The sequence below is a fragment of the Crinia signifera genome, chromosome 3, assembly GCF_055691185.1.
Source record: "Crinia signifera chromosome 3, ASM5569118v1, whole genome shotgun sequence".
Taxonomy (NCBI): domain Eukaryota; kingdom Metazoa; phylum Chordata; class Amphibia; order Anura; family Myobatrachidae; genus Crinia; species Crinia signifera.
The window spans coordinates 231,840,288-231,861,720 of NC_139219.1; the positions used below are offsets into that span (position 1 = coordinate 231,840,288).

At 42.8% G+C, this 21,433-nt stretch overlaps 1 protein-coding gene across 18 annotated transcripts in view; it reads left to right on the forward strand.

Annotated features, from left to right (window-relative positions):
* DLG1 (discs large MAGUK scaffold protein 1) overlaps positions 1–21,433 on the forward strand; it is a 291,905-nt gene that overhangs the window by 15,539 nt on the left and 254,933 nt on the right. For all 18 annotated transcript variants that reach the window (XM_083177591.1, XM_083177594.1, XM_083177595.1 and 15 more), the window contains exon 3: positions 8,996–9,162. In XM_083177591.1, the coding sequence (XP_083033717.1) occupies positions 8,996–9,162 (167 nt within the window). The remainder of the gene's footprint in view (positions 1–8,995; positions 9,163–21,433) is intronic.

Below are 21,433 nucleotides of genomic sequence, written 5' to 3' on the forward strand. Positions count from 1 at the left end.
AAACAGGAATTTGGTACTCCCCGATTGATTCTATTTCTCCATTTCTGGAGTCAATATCTGTGCTTCTGGGCTCTGGGGAGTTTAAGGGAAATCGCATTTTCAAAATCAGCCAAAGTTGCACCGTGTATGCACCTCTAGATTTTGGTTCAGCATAGTCTGTAAATAATACAACTGACGGGAAATATACAGATGAATGTTATACATCTACTACTTTTAATGTATAAAGGTATCGTCTCTTTACTAGGTAAAGAGTAGTTTTTGCTGGCCCAAGTGCCAAACTATAGCATTACGGACTATTATGGGGGGGGGGGGGGGGGAAGCTGGACAAGATCTGTTGCTTGTAAGGTGTATTAACCCTTTGAGTGCCAAGTGACTGTCAAAATAGGTGTGAAAATTGCAAATCAAAAGGTGTGTTTTTTTTTTTTTTTTTTTTTTTTTTTTTTAATGAACCCTTTGAATGCCATCATTGCTGGAAGTTCCTCAAAATATCAGTTAGAATTGCCAGTTCCGTTCATCGCGACAGTTCATTTATTGGGTGCAGTACTTCAATTACTTGACTGTATTTATTTATACTAAAAGTACAGTCTCTGTGAGCAATGGTGGCATTTTAGCGGATATTTTGAGGATCGCTCCCAGCAACATTGGCACTCAAAGTATAAGTCTGGCTGGCAAAAATCTGCATATAAGTTTACAATAGTTCTCTTCTGATTGCTTTTACCAACATATTACTTGGCTAATTGTCTATTGTATTTGGTCTATCAATACTGATATTAATGTAACCAGAAGGACAAGAAGTGAAATGCGCAGTTGCGTACTCTTTCCGTAACTTGCGTACCCTTTTAACCTAGCTACGTGCGAACAAAGCGTAGCGGACCTTTTCCGTGTAATGTACACGCTGAATCGATGCCAGTTATTGAGTATCCCTTCGCAGTATTTAGTACCTAAACTGCGAATACCTTTTATGGACAATGTCCGTAATATACCTTATCGCTAGATGCGAATAATAGACGAGACAAAGATATAACAAAGTGAGGAGATAGATTCTCCAAATAGTGTATTTAGTCCCTAGCGGACAACAGGGGGTTACAGAAAGAAGAAATACAGGATAACACGTGATACAATTCCCTTAACAATACTAAATACAAGTTGAATACTACTAGGGGAAAGAAAACAGGTACAGAATACAATCAGCCAATAAACAATAAAAGAAAGCACAAGTAATGCAACCGTTTACCGTTTTATCAGATATGCGCAGCGCAGTCCGGTCGGAGCTCGCTATGTTCAAATAGAACTTTAGCCCGGTCAATGGTGAAGGGATAGATGCAGTGCCGAAGTGACCGAGCCAGCTCAAGGATTGCTATATTTATAGGGTCCAAGAAGGGGGGGTCAAAGGCCGTTGCAATTGGTCAAGGGTTCAAATGTCCAGTCCTCAGTGATTGGAGCAAAGTATTACACTTAAATTGGATTGGTGCAGGGGGAGTGTACTTTGGTGTCCTTTGTGTGTTGGCATCGTCGTCAGGGTCGTAAAAAGCCGGTTATAACTTGATTCCGTTGTCTCACACAGTTTTAGCAGAAATAGTACATGGCATATGGAATATGGATTTTGTCCGTAATTATCGGACCTTATGAGTTGCGAAGTTTTCGCTACGACCGGAGTGCTGCGCATGAGAAACGGAACCTAACGATACTAAACATTATACAGACACAATTGTGTATTGCTGATTAACCTATGTGTGGTGCACAGAACCTTTAATTAACTATATTTTATTTGGTGTAAGTATGGTATTTATGAATTTATGTGTATTAGTATGGCTGCGCTTATGGTCCACTTCGCTACACAGACTCTGGTATAATACTTTATTTGCGCAACTCTGTGAACCAAAATGGCGGCCATACTATCCTAAAATGGCGTGTGTGCAACTCGACTTTAACAGGTCTTGCTGCATTTAACAACTCAAGCATATAATTGAATCACATGTAAACTGTTGCTATCATTTAAACCTTATACCTATGGTACTGTATACTAGCAAAGTTGTATTAATGTTAGGTACTGTATGGTGAAGTGCAATCCTACGCAAAAATATTTCCTGGATCAGACCATTTCTCAACCTGGTTTTTATGAAGACCTTCATCCACTAACTGATCATCTTCATATTGTGCTACTGTAACTTTCCTCCATTCCAATGTATCTCCAATGCTGCTGCCTGGCTTATCCCATTCACCACGTTGCTGATGCTTATAGGATCCGGTTGCTTCTGCCTTAGGCAGGTAAAACCAAATCTGCAGTAAATGCTTTCACCTCTTTTGGAACTCCTGTATTTTCGTGAGGCAAAATTGGTGCCCCTAATTGGATATGTCCAAGTAAGAATTGTGATCAAGAGAAGAAAAAAAGCAAAAAAACGCCCATTTCGGCTGTTCATTTTGGATTCTGGCCTATGGCCACTGAGCAGCAATGTTTAAAAACCATATACAGTATATTGCCTTGTACCTTTTTATAGTGTTAACTCTAGAAATTTTTTAGGGCAGGGTGCTGACCACGGGGAGGGCACATTTTTCAATTATGAGGACACATTTTTCAGTCAGGAAGGCACATTTTAATACTTTAATCTAACATCCCAGTTAAGATAAAACATAAATAAAAGCCTCTTCACAAAAAGCTTATTATTGACTAGATTGTGTGCTGCCAGATTAAAACTAAAAAAAGTGTAATGCCCATTACACATAATGCCACACACCATAATGCCCATCGCACATATTACCACAAACAGTAATTCCCATTCCACATGATGAATGGCCATTCCACATAATGCCACATAACATTATGTCCATTACACATGGCAGGGCCTTGCAAAACAGTGACAACTGGGACATTGCATGCCGAAGGCGCGCGTCAAAAATTTACACTGCCGTTATACCCAATACACATTATACCAAACACTGTAATTCCCATTACGCCACACACCATAATGCCCATTACTCCTTGTGCCTCATGGCGTGATGTCCATTACACGTTGCGCATCACACTGTGATGCCCATTACACATTATGCCTCACACCGTGATGTCCATTACAGTTTGCGCATCACACTGTGATGCCCATTACACCTCAGACTGTGATGCCCATTACACATTATGCCACACACTGTAATGCATATTACATATTATGCTGTGCTGCTTACCTACATGCTTGTTGCCAGGGGTTTCTTGCTTGATGCCATGGGTTTAAATGCATGTTGCCACGGGCTGAGGGTGGGGTACATGTTTATTACCCATGGCTGCAGGTGCACAGCACACCAGTACTCCCAGAATCTTCCTTTCCGCATAGTGGTGGGTGACCTGACAGAGGCATGACAGGGGGCAGGGACAGAGCTTTGGCAGGGTTGGGAATAGCAGAGAAGGTGGCAGACACAGGTTTCCTGGAAAATATGTATATGTAAGTGTGTGTGTGTGTGTGTGTGTGTGTGTATAAACACACACACAACACAGTGTGAGGCTTCATCAAAATATATAGTTTATGTACCTTTTTTAAAATGTACTCTCAGCAGCATATGGTATCCACATTTCCGCAGCACTGCAGCCCATAACGTCTGTCATTCACTCAGACAGGCATGGAGATTGAAGTTGGGTGGCTGTGCAGTGTAGGGTAGCGTCTGGTGACATCAAGCAGAAGGGAAGTCAGTGTGCCTCCGTATCTTATGTCACTGCAGGGGAAAGAAGGATACTGGTGTGTCCTGCTTGCTGCTGCTCTGCTCACTCCATCTACTCAGTGTGCTGAGGAGCGTGGGGGTGAGTCGCGTGTCTGTAGCTCCTGGAGTCATCAGACTGACTCAGCAAGGACCATGGGAGGAGGGGCTGCTGCTGGGCATGAGCAGCAGCCCTCCTTTTGGCAAGCGGCCATTTTTGTTAGGGGCACTATTAACAGTAAATGCGCCGCAGCCCCTGTCACAGACAGAGCACGCGCTCCAGCACTAATGCTGCCAGGCGGGCAGGCAGTGGATTTCAGCCCAGAAGTGCTGACAAACGGCTGCCCTGGCCCCCTGCTGATCTACAGTGGTAATGAAGACTGACGCTGGCTCTGAGGGAGCATATACCCGGCTTAGCGGCTCCCCCCTCACCCGCCAAGCTTTCCGCGCTGCAGGGCTGAGGAGGGCAAAACTAGTACGCTGTCAGTCACCGCGCCTCAGGCTGAGGAGGGCGGGACTGTCAGCGCGGCTGGAGACTGCAGGGCTGAGGGAGAAGAGTCCTGAGCGCTGCAGCATACACTAGTCACCGCGCCAGGGGACTGTCAGCGTGGCTAGGGGCTGAGTTGGGGTACTAGTAGTGTTCACACACTGCCGCGCTCAGCGTCATACACTGTCAGCGGGCAGGGAGGGACAGTAATTTGTTAGCACCAAATAACTGTGCAGGGCGGGCAAAAACGGGCAGGGCGGGATTCGGCAGATTGTAAAGGGGCAGGGCGCAGTGCCCTGTGAAATAAGCCTAGCGGGAACTCTAATTTTAGGCCCTTCGTGCAAGAAGAAAATACATTTTTTGGGTGGACACTCTTATTTTTAGTTATTTTAGGATTCTGGGATATGTTTGGTAACCTGCTCTCAAAATAATGTAAAATATAACTTTTATTAATAGCCGTTTAAAAGGTCAATATTGATAATGAGCAAAAAGATACACACAAACAGACAGAAAATTAGATGGTAATAGACAAATGACAGTCAGCCATCCAGATCTGCAACTAATGGTTCTGTTCAAGTCACCAATACCATCTATTTATTTAAAAAACAAATTAAATTTATGTCATTTTTCTGGAAAGTATGTTTGAATTATATAGATTTCCCTATGGCTTAAATTGCCTCTGAACTTTGGATCCGTGCTGAAAGAAAGAAGTTATATACATACATACAGTTCATTTCAGTGCTTCACATAGCATACGTAATATAGGTACACAAATTTCTCAGAGCAGAAAACATTGTCAGACAGGTTTAAAGGTACTTATATGTTGGGCGCCCACTAAGCTATTTGCTTAGTTTTCTGCGTCCCCTCGCCACACTATATAAAATCAACTCCATGCTGACATGGATAGTGGGGGTATGAGCGTACTAACTATAGTGGGCACCCAACTAACATATGTACCGGTTTAAATTCTTTACAAATCACACTGCAGATTAATCAGTTCTGTTCTATTCATTTAAAGGGGAACAAACTTTCCCTTTAGCTATCAGTCAAGACTATTCAGAATTACAGTATATCCAAAGATTTTTTATTTTTTTTTGTAATTCTATGGTGATTTTCTATATAATTTTCTCCCGGGTGCCGGACGGCACCCCGACAGTCGGGATTCCGATAGTCATCACTCCGACGTCGGAATCCCGACTGCTCCCTCGTGGGGGTCCACGACCCCCATTGAGGGAGAATAAAATAGGTGGTGAGGGCAGCTCGCCACCATGCCCGCAAGGGGCTTCATTGCGCTCCCCACTCTGTGTAGTCGGGATTCCTGACTAATGACTGTCGGAATCCCGACTGTCGGGAAAATATAGCACACTCTTTCTTCCTCCCATCTCCCCAGAGCAAGGCGGCTGATCGCAAATTTTAGGAAAAATCACTGGGATTTGCTCTAGTGCCCCCCACCTAATTAAGCAATTAGAAGTTTTCAATTAGCTTAATTTGTGTGTAATCGCTTTCCTAAGCGGTGTCTTTTGCTTTAGGAGTGTGTGTCCCCAACCTTAAGCGTTGGACACACTAGACTAGCGGTTCTCAAACTGTAGGTGCCGACCTTTTCAGCATGGTGCTGTGATTCAGTGTTGCTAACCATCAGGCTGACTTTTCTGATCTCAGTCAGTGATTCAAGGAGTCTGAAAAATCTGTTATTTTAGACTCCTCGCATAATTTTGTGCCTCTACAATGCTGCTATGCATGTGCTGTCTGCTGACTATATACATGTGATCAGATGACCTTCTGCAGTAAATTGCTGAGGTCCTGTAATTATTTATATTGTATGATGGGGTCCCAGAGAAAAATAGTTTGAGGACTCCTGCACTAATGTAATGTCATGTAATTTACGTACTCATATGTGACTGTGGTCAAAAATACGTTGGACGCACTACCCGTCCCCTGAAGCAGCGCTTTTTGGAACACCGTAGAAATATTATCAACAAAATTACATCACATAGTGTGTCCAAGCACTTTTTTGAAAATCATTCTAGTAATCCCAAAAACTTAAAAATAATAGGTGTTGAACACATTGCCAAAACCATCAGGGGTGGAGATCAGTTCAAGAAATTGTGTAGAAGGGAAGTTTACTGGATGTACCAGATGAACTGCATCCACCCCAATGGTTTAAATGAGGCCGTGGAATTGAACAATGTGATCTGAATTGATGTTTATGAAAGTGTTCCTCCCTATTGCTACATCCTACCCTTTTTAAGTTCCTTATATCCTAGTCCCATTCTTGACCCTACCTGAGGTTCAGTATCTTCTGCCCACAATAATAATAATAATAATAATTTTTTTGTAAAAAATATTTTATTTCATTTTTTGCGGTTTCTGTTTCTGTTACTATTATTCCTTATTTTAAATTTATTATTTTTATATTTAGATTTATAGATATAGTAAATGTATACTTATATTTACTGTGCCTTATTTTTCCTGTCTGATCCTATTCTGCCACAATGTTGGTATTCTGTGGTGTACAAAAAAGCATTGATGTGTAGTTTAACAAAATTACTAAACACCCACTAGATGGCGCAAGTGCTCAATACCACGTATGGGTCACTATACCCGAATGTTCAAATGCTCATATGTTTGTGTTTCTTGATTATACAAGTAAAACTATGTCTACTGTTACGAAAAGGAACACACTACACCACCTTTGGTGAAATACTCCTGTTCCTTCTAATCATAACTCTGTGGTCACGTGACCACGTGTTCTAATTAAGTTCATATAGAATATACCATTAGTATACTGATGTATGTAATAATGTACAATAACCGTACTTAAAATCCTTCTCCCCTCCTTTTAATTAATAAATAAAAAGCTTTTGGGGGAAAGATAAAAACGGGTTGCTAAGCAACCGCTTTATACACAATAGTACCCAGCTCCTCCTTACATATAGGAGGTTTGGAACGCATACTGTTTTGTGCCCCTCGTCACATCCGCCTTGCATGAATAGGTGTGGGACGCAAGCTTGGTTGCTAGACAACCAGTCCACACACGTAACAGACGGAAGCACATCCGGTCTGTAATAGGAGATGTAAGCGGATGTCAGCATAATACTGAAGAGAGGCTTGGAGCGCACGCTGTAATCACTCCAGCCTCTCTGTCACTGCTATTACCGCTCTCCACCTACTATTGGTCAATTCCCAATAACGTGTCACGCTACCATGGTTACAGATGAATGTTTGAGGAAGCGCTTCTTGGACACCTGACTTTTGTCCAATAGCGCTCTCCTTGATCTAATATGTCCTTTTTATGTTTGGTTTATTTTTTGTTATTTTTAACATTGGAATACACTTGAGATATTGCCTTTCCTTTTTGTTGCCTTCTATTGTCCTCTAAAAACGAATATTATATTTATAACTACCAATGAGATGCCTTTCAGCACACAGGTGCTTCATGTCAGATAATTGAATGCAGGTATAAATACCCCTACTGCACTAAGAGCAGCATATCCTTGAAAAAGCTGCCCCTAGAGGCAGTGAAACGCGTTGGAAGCTGCTCCCTCTCACAGCCCCTCACTGCCATTGTTACTCCGCATGTATCAGGATCCAACCAGCCGTCTTCAATCCCCACTGTTGGTAACTCATTTGTCCGGGACACTGCCACCCTGTTTTTCCACATCCATCGTGATTCCTACCCAGGAGGAAAATCCATCTACCTCCTCTCTTCAAACGGAGAAAACAGCTTACTACAGCAGTCCTATATGGATACAAATCTCCAAAAGGATACACAGTGGTAACTATACCTCCATCTACTTGTGTACGATTGAATCCAGTGGAAAAACCCCTAACACCCCCAGTCCAAAAGGACTTCTACGTTCCTTTCGAGACTGTACTTAGACGGCACAAATAGGAGCGGATCCTGTTTTACCTTTATTTCAACTACATCGGCATTTATTGAGGGCCCTGAGAGGTTTTATTATTATTTATTATTTCTTCCCCCATATTATATGGTACCATTTTATTGTTCTAATGTTAATATGAATTGTGTACATTATATTTGTTATTAAATGTTTTGTATTTTCTGAATATTCCTCATTGGTAAGCGCTACTTTATTTCTCCAGTAATGGACTCCTGCACTAGACTACAGACTATACAGCTGATATCCTTCATGATCTTGACGGTAAAGGTGCCCACACACTGTTCGATGGTCAGATGCGTTTGAACTTTTTAGTTAAAAATCATCGCTTGCAGTTCACATCTCTCTTTTGGCTTCAGAATTTATTGTACTAGATGGCATCGCATCTAGTTCATATCGCACGCTGCTGTAGCATATCACATATCACGCATGAGCGTTCATTGTTAACGATATTGATATCCCTAGATATCGCTCAGCATTGCCAAAGTGTGCAATGTCTTGTAAAAAAAATTGTCTGTGGATCAGGATATGCATGTGTAATTTACTCAGATTATAGATAGATTTAAAGCTATATTCACTGGATATTTTTTTTTTTCACACTGACCGCCATGCTCATCGAAATCCGGTTTAGCCACACATAGCTGCTAATCCTGACCAAACAAATGGCCGTGCTGTGAAAAGTCCCGACTGAGACCTTAAGCTTCGATTTTTGTCATGAAAAGATTTCAATATGGCCCATGAAGGGCAATAGCTTTTATAGGTTGTATTAATAAATAGTGAATTTAGGGATGTAATTAGGCTATACAGTCATCCATTTTCCATAACTGTATGGCAGCTAAATTTTAAATGTATACAGTATTTCAGCTGAATTCACTAGTTTTTGCTCTAATGTAAGCATTGGTTCTTATATCTGCTTTGCATTTTTCAGATATACAAGAATTTTATGAAGTGACCTTACTGGACAATCCTAAATGTACTGATAACTCCAAGCCAACAGAACCAGTCCTGCCTGTGAATACGTGGGAGTTTTCCAGCCTTCCTAGCACAACTGTAATTTCTGAAACCCTGCCAAGCAGTCAAAATCCGAGTGTAGAGGTATTTGGCTTACTGTTCCTAATGTACTGTTGTTTTATCTGTTAATCCAGACACCTTGAAAACCATCAAAATTGAATATGTGGGAAAATGTTAATTACGCCTCCTTTTTTCATCACTTTTGCAAACATTCCAACATGATCAGTGGGGCTCAATGATCCAGTTAGTAGGATGTTGTATCGTATAGTATATACATTTTATATAAAATAGTAGATGTGGTAATTTAGTAGTAGGTGGGATTGATAAACATTTTGGGCTTCTTACAACAAAGCTTTAAAGGCTAGAGCAGTAGTTCATGACTTTTTTTTCTCCTGTACCCCCTCCTCTCAATTTGAAATATCCACAGTACTTATGAGTGGAGTGGAAGTTAGCGGTATGTGTATGCTTATGCGTGCCCTTATATTAAGAAGTAGTGTGCAGTCAAGAATTGGGTCCCCCACACTTAAACATTGCACACATACACACAGCAGACTATGCACACATACGTAGTGCACCTCACACTTGCACATTGGACAGATACATACACCCACATTCACTACAACATACACCCAAAAACAGTAGAAAACACAAAAAATAAATGCATCATAGGTGCTAAATCTCAGGAGTGGATGTGGAATTCACTAACACACACAAGCTATCAAGTCAGAAGTTTCAAATAACCACACCACACCTGATTTCATTGCTGGTTACTTATGTAGTATTTGGGCGCCTGATTTTGTGATTGTATGCCTTACCTTAAGGCATACAATCAGATGCGATTCAACGCGATTTTTTGGCAAAATCGCATCGAAATTGCATGCGAGATCGCATGCAATCCGATGTGATTTTTCATAGGATTCAATGTTAACAAGGTCCTGTTCATTTCCCCACTATCCAAGTGGGCAAAGAGTTGATTTTATATAGGGTGGCGAGCGCAGTGAGCCACCAAGCACGAAGCGTGGCGAGCGCACACAGAAAACATTTTAAGTAATCCGCGGGCGCTCGCCATGCTTCGGGCTCGGTGGCTCGCTGCGCTCGCCATGCTATATAAAATCAACTCTATGCCCACTTGGATAGTGGGGAAATGAACAGGACCTTGTTAACATTGAATTCTATGAAAAATCGCATCGGATTGCATGCGATCTCGCATGCGATTTCGATGCGATTTTCCGACCCGATCTTAAAATCGGGCGCCCAGATACTACATAAGTACCGTCCTGCTCGACATCTCCTTAAGGTGCCCATACACTAGTAAGATTTATCTTCAGATATGGCTGGTTGTAACAAAAACCTGGTTATGGATGAGTGACAGTTTGTCAGTTTTCCAGCATTTCAAAGCAAATGGTCAACTGTCATTTGCTCTCATCCATAACCATTTTTTTGTTACAACCAGACAGATCTGCAGATACATCTGCGTGTGTATGGCCACCTTTAGTTGTGAGCATACACAGGGGTGGATTGGGCATGAACACCAGCCCGGGAAATTTTTAGAAGCAGCCCTACTGGTGGTGGGGTATGGTGATGGATAGGGACTCGTGAGGGGGCGGGGCGTTCTTTCCTCAGATGCAAGAGCTTCTACAAAGCTGAAACTGCCAATGTTTGTTTGATTACAGGGCTCTTTTATAGGGATGTAGTTCTGATGTGATAAAATTTGCCCAATCCGCAATGCGATAAATGATTGCATCGCACAGATGTTTAATTGTTGCATGTAGGGACAGTGCTTGCAAGTAAGCCCTGTCCCTGTGTTGCCTTTTCGGGGTATTTTTTGTGAAAAATACCCACACAGTAGAATTACCCCTACACGTTCTGCCCACACAGTGGTAGTGTCACTTACAGGTCATGCATACAGTAGTTGTGTCCCTTACATGTGTGATGCTCATAGTTCTAGCCCCCTGTACCTATAAATATATATACCTGCCCCCCATATATTGAGTATTAGACCTTTATATAAGAAACATTAAAACATAACTTTGTACGGCAGATAAGAAATATAATTTATTTTATAGTGCTTGCATACCTTTTTATAGGAGTACTGCTCAACACTTCCGTTTAGCAGGCAGCAACACTGAGAAGCAGTCAGATACAGTGGCCAACCTTGCCAACGATAAAACATTGGCCCTCCGTTCGGACAGCGCAGCAGCCTTCACGGAGCTGAGCTGTTTTGCTTGGTGGCTTATGGCAGGGTGCAGTCAGACTTTCACTGGGTGGGGCCTCAAATGTCCCTGGCACACTGGCAGGCTATGTAGGAGGAAAAAAACTCCTACAATTCCCTCAGCAGCGGCAGCAAAATTCTCAAGTAAACACTAACTATGCCTGCTGTCATATGGCTGGCTGCAGGATGCTGTCAGTGCGGCAGCTGCTGCTGGCTGAGGCCGCCCTCTGTCATAGCCGGTCCGCTCCATCTCTGTACTGACAGCCTCCTGCAGCCAGACTCATATTTGAAGGGGATGGCTTCCTGCAACCCTTTTAACAGCCTCAGCCAAGCCCGCGCACCTGCCCGCCATTGTCACGTGGCTCCAATTGTATCAGGGGGAGAATGCCCACTGCGAAGGGGGGGGGGGGACTTGGCCCACCGGAAACTAGCCTGGCGTCCCAATCCACCCCTGCAGAGCGCCGGACATGGGACACAGAGGGGGGCCCGTATGATGCTGATTGGCTCCCCCTCTGTGTCCTGGGCTCGGTGGTCTGTTGGCTGCCCTGTGTGGTGTACGTGGCTGGGGAGCCACCGAGTGGGAGGCAGTGTGTAGGCGGGGCAAAATGAGCTGCCCAGGCCCTTCCAGAGGCCGGGGCCAGGGACAGCTGTCCCCACGGCACCCCCCTGTCAGCGGTCCTGGCTTCAGGATCCTCTTCTGCGGCATTTCCGGTCCCAAGGGTGCATTGCGCCTGCAAACTCGCACAATGCACCCCTGGGACCGCTGATGAGGATCCTGAAGGCTGCTGTGGACGCCGGGGGACCATGTAAAAAAAAATTCCAAAACCGTAAATATCCCTTATCCAAAATGCTCGTGGTCCCAAGCATTTCGGAAAAGGGATACTCAACCTGTATCCTCCCCTTCTTTTTTTTTTTTTATCTTTCATTCTATATAAGAATATATTTGTATATTCTAAGCTGGTTTACAGTGCTCTACTGCAGGGGTGGGGAACATTTTGGGGTCCAAGGGCCATTTGCATTGAGGCATAATGCCTCTGGTGCCATTTAAACACCTTACAAATCAACCTGCGGCAGCCTGTGTGGTCCGGCGGCTGTTCAGGGATTCTCATACAGGGGAAATCTCTTGAGAGGTCGGTAGCTCTCGTGAGATTTCCCCTGTACTTGACTCGCTGTACAGCCGTCGAACGGGTGGGCCACAAAGACCGGCTCCAGGGGCCTTATATGGCCTGCGGTCCCGAGGTTTCCCACTGCTGCTCTACTGTATAAGCCTATACCAACTTTTATCAGAAGCTATTCCTGTTGTCCTTCACCCTTTCGGTGAAGTATTTTTTTTTTTACCTAACTCGGGTCTCCCCTTTTCCTTCCCTTGTCCTTACTATACATATTTAGATTTTTTTAGTCTTTCCGGTATGTTTTGTAATGTAGCCCATGCACCATCTAATGTATGAATATCCTTCTTGGGCAATGTACTCCATAACTGAAACTGTATTCTCTATATATAGCTGCACCAATGATCTATGTTTTTACTAGATATTTTTACTCTTTCTATGCAACCAAGCATCTGACTTGACTTTCTCATTGTTGCATTTCTTACCTACCTTTTTAAGTCTAGCTTTTCTTCTTTATTGCTACCTTTTTTAAGTCACCTGAAATAGTGACTTCTCAATACTTTATCCGCAATTCTTAAATTTTCTGTACCATTAACACTATATTTATTCTTTGGTATTTTTATAGCCTGGAGGATAGGTATAAAAGTAATCAATACATGCTTTAATAAGGATGTAGAAATTAAATTGTATTTCTGGTATAGGGAGTTTCACAGCAGTTAAGTATAGCCTAGTTTATTGTCCTTTTAATTATATGGTGCTACAAGGGTAACAAAGTATGTAAACAAATGAGCAACAAAGATGGACCATGTCCTACATTGCCTTCTACTGCAATTTGCCAAGTACATGGGAGCTTAACATTGCTGTATCAGCAGACATTATGCTGAAATAAACATCAGGGGGGCAAAAAACGAGTGTTACGTGCTGTTGTATGGAGTAGAAGATAGGAAAAGTATGAGGTGAGGGCCCTACTTGAGAGTTGACATTCCAAAGGGGAGTGGCAGACTGGTAGTGGTGAAACAGATGTGGTAGTCAGTGAGTGATGGCTGCAGCAGCGTATTGAGGGTGCCCAACACAGCTATTCAAATGTAGCTCCATTTGGGCGCATCAGTAAGCTGGCATTTCAGCTCAAGCTCCCTAGGAAAGGGGTGAGCTTAAGTCTATGAAGTCACCCGTTTGACTGCTCAAATGGGACATTTTGCAGAGCTCCCATTATTTGGTTGCGTTTAGCCGCACATAACCAATCTTAACCAGCACAAAAAGAATTCTCAATTCCCACTTTATCTCTTGTCACTTTAAATAGGAGATCGGGTGTGATATGACCATTGAATATGGCCCTTTGATTTAGAAAAGTATTTTCCTTTTAAAATGTTTATCCAGTAATCTGCTTAATTGTCAGAAAATATGTGGAAGACAAAAGTAAAATAATAGTCTGTAACACGCTTGAGTATGCAAGAGCACATACAAACTCAATGTTTCCAGAAGTGGTATTGTACAAACTCTAATTTTTGTCTTATGGTGGTTGCATGAGTTAGCATTACCACCTCACAGCACTAAGGTCATGTGTTCGATTCTCACCATGGCTCGAACTGTGCGGAGTTTGTATATTCTCCCCCTACTTGTATGGGTTTACTCCGGTTTGCTCCCACAATCCAAAAATATACTGGTATGCTAATTGGCTCCCAACAAATTAACCCTAGTATGTCTGTGTGTGGGTGTACACGTGGTACGGAATATGTGTGCACTATATAAGAAACAGTACTTGTTTAGTTTCACGGTGGCAGCGGCCGCGCGTCTGAGTCCACTTGCGGTGCTCGCCCACGCTGCGGGCTCGGTGGCTCGCTACGCTATCTAAAATCAACTCTATGCCAACGTGGATAGTAGGGGTATGAACTATCTACGTTGGCATAGAGTTAATTCCGTTTATTTTAGATAGTTTGGTGAGCGCCGTACCCGGAAGTTCACTGCGGCCATGCTGCCGCCGTGAAACTAAACAAGTACATAAGAAACTGTTATTAATAATAATAATAATAATAATAACAATTAACGTTGATGTCACCTGGAACTGTTTTGTAGCTTTACAATGTAGGGGTTTCGAAGAAGGAAGTAAAGTGCCAACATAATGCAGCTCAATATATCCAATGGTACTGTGTTGTAGTACTTGTCTTTTATATCAATAGTAAGGTGAAGGAATGTTCTGGACATTCATTTAGAAATCAGATGTCTGTCTGTATTATTGTGGAGTGAGATCTAGCGGTCCAATGCCAATATCAAAAATTCTATGAAGAGAATTTGACATATAGCAGTACACACATGGATTATGTTTTCTAGCAATTTTTTAACTATTTAAAATAAAGGAAATATCTCTTTAAATGAATGGGTATGGAATTCCAATTACTTACTGTTGCATTCAGGAGTAGGTTGTTTTAAATTGTGTACACATTAAAACATAATTTCTAATGACATCGTTAATGGTTTTGTGCATGTCTTTTAGTGTATACCCACTATATCATTAACCTTGTTTGGTCTTTATACCCCCCCAGTCATCGGATCATACAGTAAAATTATGCCTGTTGATGTCTAGGTGCATATATTGTTCAGTGTGAACAAACAAGATTTGTTAAATTGTTCAGTGTGTGTGCACTATATTGATGCTGGAGTTTCAGGAATTTGTTAAATATACCATTGAATGAGCATATTGCATACTATGTGTGTCCCCAGTTTTAGTTTGGCCACTGTAAAGGTCCCCATACACTATGCGATTTTGGGCCGATTTTGGCACTTTGGGCAGATAACCCGGTGAAATCATCCCAAAATCGCAGATGGGTGACATCTGATCCGATCCGATGCACGGTCCCGTGCGCATCCGATCGGACCAGGGAGGTCGGACGGTTAGCACGTCCGACCTCCAGACTGACCGGGGCGGCAGCAGCGCTCATAAGGGGGGACGCCAGAGCGGGCAGCGGGTCCTGACACTTTAAATAGCTGGCGGCGCCGGCGAGTGCAAGAGAACGGCCAGTCATTTGACAGGTATTTTAAAAATCTTATACCCGGCCACCACTGCACTACCCGTCCCCGCTGCTGATGTCTGTGAAAACACACCGACCGGCGAGGTCCGCACTCGCCGCCACCATCTAGTTAAAGCATCAGGACCCGCTGCCGGCTCCGGCGTCCCCCTGATGAGGATCACCGCCCGCCCCCTGCTCCTCACCGCCCACTGCAGCTCCCCGTACATGTGATAAATCAAAAGCGATTTATCACATGCGAATTGACTCATCAAGTGCCAAATTGTATATGAGCCTCCTGGGGAGCTTCTGGGCGGCTCACAGGCGAATTGGGTCTGACTTGTCCTAAGGGCAAGTTGGCCTAATGTATGGGGGCCTTAACACTCCATTTTTATTTTAACATTTTACTGCCCTGATCTTATTGGAGATATTTGACTTCCTGCAGAGTTCAGAGAAAGTCATAAAGCTGGAAGATACTAGCTTATCTGCTTCTATGGTAAAACCCCATAGCACACTGGGTGGTCCTGGCCACTGTAAGAGCCATTAAAATGCAAGTAAAACTATAAAGCAGTGGTCTCCAACCTTTTTTGGGTCGGGAGCTACTTGCGACAAAATAAACCGCCCAAAGAGCTACTAAAGTAAAAAATGTTAAAAAATCTGCATAATATAAAAAAAATGCCCTTTACACATAATGCCACAAACTGTAATGCCCCCGACACATTAGGCCACACACTGCAATGCCCCAGACACAATATGCCACACACTGCAATGTCCAATATGTCACAAACATACCTCCCAACACTGTAGGCAGAGGAGGGTTCAGCTACTACCGGGGAACTCCTGCGAGGCTACATCCCCCATTTTTTTCTGCTATGGGGGCATGGTCAGCTCTCTAAGAGCTGTAGCCACATGGGGTGCGGCCATGGAAAATGGGGGTGTGATACACATATGCCCTCAATAGTGCAGTGCCAGATACACGTGATACCCATTATAAATATGCCCCGCACCGTGATGCTCCATTATACAAATGCCCCACACCGTGATGCACCATTATACAAATGCCCCACACCGTGATGCACCATTATACAAATGCCCCACACCGTGATGCACCATTATACAAATGCCCCGCACCGTGATGCTCCATTATACAAATTCCCCACACCGTGATGCACCATTATACAAATGCCCCACACCGTGATGCACCATTATACAAATGCCCCACACCGTGATGCACCATTATACAAATGCCCCACACTGTGATGCACCATTATACAAATGCCCCACACTGTGATGCACCATTATACAAATGCCCCACACCGTGATGCACCATTATACAAATGCCCCACACCGTAATGCACCATTATACATATGCCCAACAACGTGATACTCCATTATACATATGCCCCACAGCTTGATACTCCATTATACATATGCCACACCGTGATGCTCTATTATGCATATGCCACAATGTGAAGCTCCATTATACAAATGCCCCACAGCGTGATGCTCCATTATACATATGCCACACACGATGCCCATTATACATATGCCCAACAACGTGATACTCCATTATACATATGCCCCACAGCTTGATACTCCATTATACATATGCCACACCGTGATGCTCCATTATACATATGCCACACCGTGATGCTCCATTATACATATGCCACACCGTGATGCTCCATTATACATATGCCCTACACACTGTGATGCACCATTATCTATATGTCCCATACCGTGATGCTGCATTATACATATGCCCCACAATGTTAAGCTCCATTATACAAATGCCCCACACCGTGATACCCTATTATACATATGCCACACACGATGCCCATTATACATATGCCCAACAACGTGATACTCCGTTATACAAATGCCCCACAGCGTGATACTCCATTATACATATGCCACACCGTGATGTCTCATTAAACATATGCCACACAAATGCTGCCCATTACACATATGCCCCACACCTTGATGCTCATTAATTAATAATCATCAAGGTATCTGGGGCATATTCCACACACATGATGCCACACACATGATGCCCATTATACAAATGCCCCACAGCGTGAAGCTCATTATTAATGAGCATCAAGGTGTGGGGCATTTGTATAATGGGCATCATGTTACATAGTTACATAGTAGGTAAGGCTGAAAAAAGACTTGCATCCATCTAGTTCAACCTGGTATAGATATCCATTGCTGATTTGGTAGGTTCTGGTATTTTACAGACAAATTATATTTCTTATTTGTACCCATGGATGTTTTCCTCCAGTAAATGTTTGTCCAACTTTGCCTTGAACGCATTTAATGAGCCAGCCGTTACCACCTCTCTGGGAAGAGAGTTCCAGAGTTTGACTGTTCTGACCGTAAAGAAATTCTTTCTACTAGCTGAATGAAATCTTTTTTTCTTCTAATCTATACTCATGCCCTCGTGTCCTAGATTCCTTTTTAGTAGAAAAGAGGGTGTGTGACCGTTCCTTATATTGGCCCTTGATATACTTGTACATGTTGAGCATGTCCCCCCTTAAACGTCTCTTTTCTAATGTAAATAGTCCCAAATTGCATAATCTCTCCCCGTAGCTTAAATGATCCATTCCCCTAATAAGCTTTGTTGCTCGCCTTTGGACTGTTTCTAATTCTATGATGTCCTTTTTATAGTGTGGGCCCAGAACTGCACTCCGTACTCGAGATGAGGTCTCACCAATGCTTTATACAGTGGCATAATTACCCTTGAGTCCCTAGTTTCCATTCCCCTCTTAATACATGCCAGAATTTTGTTGGCCTTTTTTGTAGCTACATTACAATGGGCACTACATCCCAGTTTGCTGTCTATTTGGACTCCTAGATCCTTTTCAAGTATGGAATTACCCAGTTCCTCTCCGCTAAGGTTGTAACTTGCACACTGGTTGTGTCTCCCAAGGTGCATAACCTTACATTTATCTACATTGAACCTCATCTTCCATTTTTTTGCCCACTCATCTAGAATTGCAAGATCATTTTGAAGCATGGTGACATCTTCTGATGATTTGATGACTTTGCTAAGTTTTGTATCGTTCGCAAAGATGGATACATTGCTGAGTAACCCTATCCCAATATCGTTAATAAAAATGTTAAACAAAATGGGCCCCAAAACCGAACCCTGGGGCACTCCACTTAGTACCGGTATCATATCTGATACGCCACCATTCACAACCACTCTTTGTTCTCTATTACATAGCCAATTCCCTACCCATCTGCAGATATTTTCACCCAATCCTAGGTTCTCCATTTTATTAATCAATCTCTTGTGTGGGACAGTATGTGTGTGGCATCATGTGTGTGGCATATGCCCCACACACCTTGATGATTATTAATTAATGAGTATCAAGGTGTGGGGCAAATGTTTAATGGGCATTATTTGTGTGGCATGTTTAATGACTCATTAAACATATGCCATACACATGATGCCTATTATACCTCAAGCAATGAAAACGGAATGCAGGCTGGAGTCACCCCTAATGTATGTGCTTTGCGCACACACAGTTTAAAAAAAAATAATTACCTAACGGAGTTGAGCAGAGGCTGTGGCGTCGATGAGTGCGTCATGTTGGGGACGTCAGGAGGTCACTGCCGCCAAGTAAGGAAGCGCTACGCGGCAGGAGGTCACTGTAAAATACCCGGCGAGCTACCCGTCGCTCGCGAGTGACGGGTTGGCGAACGCTGCTATAAAGCTTTCTTTTCTTTGCAGTTGGTTGAATTTTTTTAACTTGGCCTTTCATTAACACTCCTTTTTTTGTTTTAAAGTAACACTTAACATTTAACATAATAAAACACACCTAATGTAGTTAATTGATTTTTGTTACTTTAGCAATGAATATATTTCATGACTGTGAAAAGAAAATGTGCTACTGTACCTTACAAATACTGATGTATGTTCTTTTAATAACTTGAAGTGCTTTGCCCTTGTATAACTACTACAGATTTACCAACTTGGCTACACTGACTTCTAGGGACTACTCTGCATTGTTCACAAGCTCAATAGGACCCTTTGGCACACTTGGTAGTATAGTTATTTATCTTGTTGATGATGTAAAAATTACAATATTTTAGTGAAGACAAACACCAGATTATAGACTCTCTACTCTATCCATAAGGCACTTAGGGCCTAGTTCAGACCTGTTTGCTAGCCTGCGTATGCTCACAGCCTAGCGAACAGGTAAGTGATGAACCTTGCTCTCGCTTCTCTTTGCAACCTCTGAAGGGTGTGAGCCAAAATGTACAACCTCAGTACTTGAGCCCGTCACTTGTAGAATGAACCTGTAGGTGATTCAAAACATTTGAATTCCCCCTTCTTAAGTTATCTGATTTGTGTATAAAGTCTCTCCCATAGAGGTGTATTTAACACATTTTGGAATTGTTGAGAAATGTTCCCTCCATTTAGGATTCCTAGAAACAGCACTTGTACACTTTACTTTCTGTTACTTGCACTTTTTACATGTAAATGATAAATCTCTAGTAAGCTCTCGGTACACTTTGACCCTTTACCAGTGCCACATGTTGAAATACTAGATAAGCCTGAAGAGCAGGTTATCACTTTCCTGGTAAGTCACACCATTTTCACAGTTGTTCATTAAGCAATAACCCTCCAATGGAAACGGTTGGGCTGCAGATATACTTACCTGGAGGCCAGTGGTAATTCAAGCGATGAAGCAGAACATCTGGCTGAGGATTCCCAGATCCATAAGCAGTATGAGGAAAGCAGCTACACCAGTTTCCTGAACTCTGCTATTACAAGTGTTCAGGTTCTTTATGCTGGAGCATAGGTGACTTAATTAGTACCTTAGTCAACTTAATTTAACTATCTGGACTTAAGCATGCATATCTCTAAACCTGGAACTAGAATGGCAACATTTGGGTAACCCTGATCTACGACAAGACCCCCACAGAACCCAAAACGTCTGCTAAGAAGGAACTTCGATAATGTAAAGACCCCCCCATACATTGGGCCAACTTGTCCGAAGGAGAAGTTTGACCTCATTTCCCCTGAGCTCCCTGGGAGAGCTCCCTAACGATTTGGCACTTGATGTGCTGTTATTTTTTTTACATGGGACAAATTGCATGTAATTTATCCCATGTAAATTCTGAGGGAGACACAGCCCATACTTCCCAAGAGGTTATCAATGAGTTGGATGACATTTAAAAAAATAATTAACAGGTTAGCATCTTTTCAATCCTACAAGAAAAACAGCTAGCCAGCAGTAGTCGGTGAGCCTTGCTGCTGCAGCTGCCTGGGAGAAAGGGAGAATGTGTTTTTTACACTGAGGGGAGGCCAAGCTCTTCGTCAGTCAGTGAGTAATCCTGTTAGAATCATTGACCGACCCCATAGCTGCCCTGAGTGCTGGGAGCCTAGTTTGGGTTACAATAAGATGGTTTTCCTGCAGCCGCAGCTGTCAAATTGCCCATGCGCTGTGCCTGTGGAGGGGAGAGGGAACAAATGGGCGTCACGGTCTCCTGGAATATCAGCCTTGAGCAGTTAACGGTGGCTAAGTCTAACACAAACGCATCAATGTCAGGGAAAACCCAGCTTAGTGTGGCTGCTGTTGATGTGACCACGCCATGCAAGTAGTTGAAACATTTTTTTGTGGGCCTTCCCTCCTACAAAACTGACTTTTTTTTGTTTTGGGGTTAACTTATTGACAGTATAGTTACATGTATTATTTTTTTACTGTTAGAGAGGGCAACATGCCTATTCTTGGTAAAAAAAAAACAACGGTATATTTGGTGGTAGAATGGTTCACTAGCAGCTTGTATTTTTCCAATGCCAAACACATTTCATCAATGTGCTGTTTCCTAAAGAGCGATTACCAAAAACCCTTGCAAACATGATACAAAAGACCCCTCCTATCTCATATAGATCTGTCATCTCTATGTAGATCAAATTTTTTTTCCTCCTATCTAGACTCTTCCTTTGTTATTTGTTTCTTCAAGGTAAACTGTTGGCTTTTGAATTTTTAGTTTTACCCAGACCTCCTCCCTTTGCT